Source organism: Pygoscelis adeliae, unplaced genomic scaffold, assembly GCF_000699105.1.
Source record: "Pygoscelis adeliae isolate BGI_AS28 unplaced genomic scaffold, ASM69910v1 Scaffold185, whole genome shotgun sequence".
Lineage (NCBI taxonomy): Eukaryota > Metazoa > Chordata > Aves > Sphenisciformes > Spheniscidae > Pygoscelis > Pygoscelis adeliae.
The window spans coordinates 60,151-65,723 of record NW_008824756.1 but is presented as its reverse complement, the minus strand read 5'-3'; the positions used below and the strand labels follow the sequence as shown (position 1 = coordinate 65,723).

At 60.7% G+C, this 5,573-nt stretch overlaps 1 protein-coding gene across 1 annotated transcript in view; it reads left to right on the top strand.

The window, feature by feature from the left end:
• The first annotated feature begins 3,084 nt into the window (after nt 1-3,084).
• The window catches only part of LOC103916497 (alpha-1,3-mannosyl-glycoprotein 4-beta-N-acetylglucosaminyltransferase C-like), a 4,051-nt gene continuing 1,562 nt past the window's right edge, over nt 3,085-5,573 (top strand). Inside the window, exons 1-3 of the mRNA XM_009323496.1 lie at nt 3,085-3,192; nt 3,501-3,639; nt 4,708-5,572. Of these exons, the coding sequence (XP_009321771.1) occupies nt 3,085-3,192; nt 3,501-3,639; nt 4,708-5,572 (1,112 nt within the window). The remainder of the gene's footprint in view (nt 3,193-3,500; nt 3,640-4,707; nt 5,573) is intronic.

Below are 5,573 nucleotides of genomic sequence, written 5' to 3'. Positions count from 1 at the left end.
GGGGGGGAGGAGGGGGGGCAGTGAGGGCAGGGGGCTGGGCTGGGTGTCCCCAAGCTGTCAGCTGTGGGGACCGAATCAGATCCAAGCTGCTTGCAGAGACCCCCCCTTGTGCTGCAGGGCTGTAGGGCACCTGGGCTGACCTAAAGCTTTAGCTTCCAGAGTCCTTGCGCTACTGAAAGGTGGCTTTTCCCCTCCTTCTTCCCTACGGGATGACCTTTGGAGCAGACACACCCACAGAGCATGGGGCCGGACCCTGGGCTGGCTCCCAGGGCGCCTAGAAGCACCCTGTCCCACGCAGCCCGAACGGCTGCAATTTGCCCACTGGGGACATTCTGCTGCCACAATTTGCCACATCCTCTGCCCGACTCCCATGGGGAGGTGGTGAGTGGCACTGACCCGTGACACAGGAGACCTGGCACTTACCCCCCTGGGTGATGCACAGCCTTTTTCCGTGCCTCAGTTTCCCCCAGCATGGAAAGGTGCTTCTGGCAGTGGGATGGTGAGTCCTGGTTCTTCCCGTCCTGGTGTAAACAGCCCTGCTCTCCCCAGTGCCGGAGGAAGCAGCCGGAGCCGCCTGTGCATGGGGAGCATCCGGCCCTTCCTCGCGGGACCGAGGCCGTGTGTTTACTCGTTCTCCTTCCCCTCCGCTGCTGGACTGAGTCACGGCTGCTGCGTCATGCAGCCCATTTGGCTGGGAGTCTCTTAACAAAGCGGAGGAGTTCGTCTGGCTCCGGGCAAGTGGCTCTCGGCAGCCAGCTGCTCCTCGCCACCGGCCCAATGTCCCAAGGGGAGTGGCTTTTGGGGACATCCCCAGCGGGGTGCTGAGCTGTGGAGAAGGTGCATGAGATGCTGGGGCAGGAGTTGGGGACAGGGGTGCCCCGTGGAGGCACCCGGAGCAAGAGCAGGCACTGGAGGACTGCTGCATGCCAGTGACGTGCCCACAGTGGTGCGGCCCCTGGTGCCCATCTAGCCGGGCTGCTTTGTTTCTCCATGGAGGCAAAACCCCAAAGTCGAATTAGGGGGCTAATTATGGGGCAGTGTTCGTTACCTTCTGTTCTGTTAAGCCTGTGATGCAGAGCGATGCCAGAGGGGCGACGTCCACGCGAACCTTGTTCCCCATGGGCTCCCTGCTCCTGCTCCATGGACGAAACTGCTGCCCATGGGAGCTGGGGGTGCTGAGCAGCACCTTGTTTTCCATCCAGGACGGGCTGCTGGCAGCCAGACGCCCTCCCAGCAGCCAGAAAAACCTTTGGCCACCCAGAGTATAAATACACCCAGTCTGATGTGTGACCGGCTGCCAGGCCTCGCCGTTCCCAGCTCACCCTGTGGCCTCGGCGCTGCACCTCAGATCATGGAGGTCCAGGCTCAGAAATTCACCTCCAGAGTGGCTTCAGGGCGTGATGTCCCCGTGGCCTGGGATGGGTCCCTAAAGCTGCTCCCCGCTAAGCTGGCGAGCTGCCTGTGCCCCCATCGCTGTGGGGGAAGGAGAGGCCGGGGGGCTTTGGGAAGAGCTGGCCATAGGGCTGGCCCATGGCAGTGAGCACCCCCAATTCTCCCTACTCTCTGCTGTAACCTGGACAGAGATTTTAAGCAGCTCCAGGAGCTTACTGTCCCCCCCGAGTGCTTCAAAGAACCAGCCCTAACCCGACCTCAGCCACCGCCTTGTGCCACCGTGGAGGTTCCTGTATCCCATTGCCTGATACCCGCTGGGTTCAGCCTCGGGGGAGCCGGCTCCTCCGCCCTCCTTGGCCGAGACGGGTCTCACTAACACCATGGCTCAGCCCAGCCCTCCCTGGGAGAGAGCAGCTCACTCTGTTTTAATTGCTTATCTCTGAGTAATGAGCAGTGTTCCTGGGTGGGGTCAGCGTGGCAAGGATGGCACTGGCTGGTGCACTGGGGGGACCTGCTGTGCACCAGCCCGTTGAGATGCTAACAACCCCCCAAAGGACTTGGGGAAGGAAAACAGGGGCTTTCTCCTTAAAATAAGCCCAGCACGTGCTCCAGGGCAGTGGCAATAGAGGTGCTGCACCCACCTCTGCGGTTTGGGGAACATGAGTGGGCTGGGAACATTCCCTGCACAGCAGCAGTGGATGCAGTGATGTATTTAAGCAGAAGTCCCGGGCAAAGCCCAGCCTCCGTTCAGGAAGGCTAGCAGCTTTCTCAGCGTTGTATTATATGGCTTGGGAGGGCTTTTCCTCCACGTGTTTGCATTCAAAGATGCTTTGACCCAAACAAGCTGACACACCGTGAGCAATTTGGATGGGGGGGGATGGTGTCTGCCCCGCCGGGCTGGGCACTCGCTCACCCTCTGGCTTCCCCTCTTCCAGGGCAGACCTCGTTGTATTTATAATGGAAAAACCCCAGGCAAACACAGGAGCCTTTTAGCCGCCTGCCACGCCTCTGCTACAGGGCAAAATATCTCAAGGGCAGTATGAATTCCTTGAAGGTGACACTGTCGCCCGTCAGGGACGGCTTTCAGGGACGGTTTTCTCCTCCTACCAGGCAAGGGACGTGGCTGGGACGGGGCGATCGTGGCCACTGGTGGCTGCCCAGAGGCAGATGGGGAGAGGGGCAGGCAGGAGGGGCTGGGGGAGCTGCTTCGTCCTTGCGATGCCAGAAGAGCAGCCCGGGCTCCTTTGAGATCTGAGTGTTTCCCAGGGCTTGGTGCCAAGTCCGGAGGTCTTGGTGACTGCTCCTGGGGTGCCACCCCAACCGAAAGACTTCCTTGAGGTGTGTGTCACCTGCATTTCTTCTGCCTCCAGCTCCAGGGCTGCTGCGTGGCATGTTGCAGGGCAGCCAGGGGTGTTGGCAGGGCTGGTGGGGTGGATTTTGTAGCTGGCTGATTTTTTTTCCTGGCTGGGTTGGCGTGTCCTGCCCCTGCCTGCCCAAAGGGGACCATGCCTGGGTGCCTCCCGATGCCCCACAGCCGCCCATGGGCACGCACCCCTGGGTGCTCTGGGCAGAGGGGTCAGCATCCAGGTGCTGCCCCACTGTCCTGTCCAAGGGATGGTGGTTTTCCCCAGGCTGTGCCCTGACCTGACGTGCCCCTTCCTCCCGCAGGCCTCAGCGTGCCGGCCCAGTGCTATGCGATGCTCCGTGAAACGCTCCCTCACGGCTGCACTTGCAGCCTCCTTCCTCCTTCTCCTCCTCCTCCTCCATGGGGGCAGCCGGCAGGAACAGGATCCCCTGGAGGTGAGTCCCCCAGCAGCGATGTCCCGCTGGAGGGGCCACTGGAGCATCCTCCATCCCTGCCTGCCCCACAAGGACTACAACCCCGCTCTGCTCCCTTCCCTGCCCTGCCCGATATCACTCCTTAACCCCAGCTCTGCTTTCTCTCCCTGGGCTTGCCCTGTGCACCTGGGCCTCCCCTGATCCAGGAGCTGGGAGGGCAGGACAGGGGCTCCCCCTGATTTCTGGGTCCCCCTGTTGTCATTCCCCCTGGCTCACGCGTGTCCGTGGTGCTCTGGGGTCTGACCTGGCTGCCTGCGGCTCCCATCCAGGGGGGGCTTAGGGGCTTTGCCCCAGACCCAGTCCTGCAGCCGGAAGGAGCCCAGCGCATCCTCAGGGACATGGATGACCTCTCTGCACTCCACAATGTCTCCTACCACCTCCTCGCTGGCTCCCTGTCACCCCACAAAAGTGAGTGGCTCCAGGACCCCGGACTGAGCAGGGTTCTGCATTTGCACATCTCTTCCATCGCAGCTGCATGTCCCAGCATGGACCTGCCCCATCGCTGCTGCTGCTGGGGTGGGGAGGGGTCTGCTTCCAACGTTTTTGGGACAGGGGACCTGCCGATACCTGGTGACCTCCCCCCTCCCAGCCTTTGCTGCTCTGCCTGGGGAGGTGGAGGGGTAGAGGAAGGTTCACGTGCTCCAAGTGCGGTCTGCGCTTCTGCACCTTGGGACTGGGGTGACCACAGACATTTTGGGTTTTTTTTTTTGTTTCCCAGTTCTCTGTGGGGAGGGTGGCTGAGCTCCCCTTTCTCTGGGGTTGAGTTTCCTGCTCTCCAGTCAGGAAGGTGGAGATGGTGGGGCTGGACCACTGGGAGAACCGCATAGTGTGGGAGATGTGGGTCAAGCTCTTTGACAGGTGCACGAAAAACAATTCACGTGCAACTACCGTGGTTGCACTGTGGAGCTTAGGGCAGCCCCCCGCGAGCCCATGCTGAAACCAGAGGTCCAGTACGTGCACGGTGCTGCACAGACCAGCAGCAAGAGAAGCTGCAGCGAAGCTGAACAAATGCAGCCACAGCTGGGCTGTGGGGAGGGCAGAAGGATGCCTCGTCCCAGTGTGGTTGCATCTCTGCAAGGTTCAGAGTAGGGTAGGGGCATGCTTCCAGGATGTGTAGCCAAGCCACAAAGCCATCCCTGCCCCATAGACCGTCTCTGCACTGTTCCTTCCCCAGGTTTGGCTTTTTTTAAGGTGTTTTTCCCAAATATTTCTTCTTCAGAGGAGCCCCTGACTTCTCGTCTTGTCCTGTCCGGGGCATTTGGGCCAATTTTGGGCACCTCCTGAGACACTGGGGGCTTCAGCTTCAGAAAGGGCCTGCCGGCCTTGGACATGGGACTGTAAATAGCATTAACCGTGCGGGTTGGCCATGCAGAACTTTTTTGGAGCCCCCTCCTTGTGGCTTGCAGGGAAAAAACCTCACTGTGGTGCATCCCAGGTCACCCCTCAGCCTGCTAATGCCTTTCCTTTGCCTTGCAGAATTCTTGACGGTGGGATTGGCATCGGTGCGGCGGCCGCGTGGCTACTACCTCCCGGCCACACTCCAGTCCCTCTTCAAGCAGTCGACGGAGGAGGAGCTGCAGGAGATGGTGGTGGTGGTGCACCTGGCCGACGCGGACCCCATCTGGAATGTGCGCGTGGCCACCAACATCGCCCGTAAGTTTGCTCACCACATCCTCCTGGGCCGGCTCCTGCTTATCCACGCTCCCCATGAGTTTTACCCCACCCTGGAGGGCCTCAAAAGAAACTACAACGACCCGGAGGAGCGGGTGAGGTTCAGGTCCAAGCAGAATGTGGACTATGCCTTCCTCCTCGCCTTCGCTGCCAACCTCTCCTCCTACTACTTGATGATTGAGGATGATGTGTGGTGCGCCAAGTCCTTCTTGACGGCCATCCGCAAGGCACTGGCTTCCCGTGAGGGCTCCTACTGGGCCACCCTTGAGTTCTCCAAGCTGGGCTACATCGGTAAGCTCTACCGCTCCAGTGACCTTCCTCGCCTGGCTCGCTTCCTCCTCCTCTTCTACCAGGAGATGCCCTGCGACTGGCTGCTGGTCCACTTCCGCCTCCTGCTCACCCAGAAGGATGTCATCCGCTTCAAGCCCTCCCTCTTCCAGCACATGGGCCTCTACTCCTCCTTCCAGGGCACCGTCAACCGTCTGGAGGACGATGAGTTCCAGGCCGATGCCTTGGACCTTCCGGACAACCCACCAGCGGCCTTGTTCACCAGCATGTCCGTCTTTGAGAACTATGAGCCCCTCAAGGCTTACAGCACAGCAGAGGGGTATTTTTGGGGGAAAGACCCAGCAGCCGGCAGCGTCTTCTCCATCGTCTTCCAGCAGCCGGCC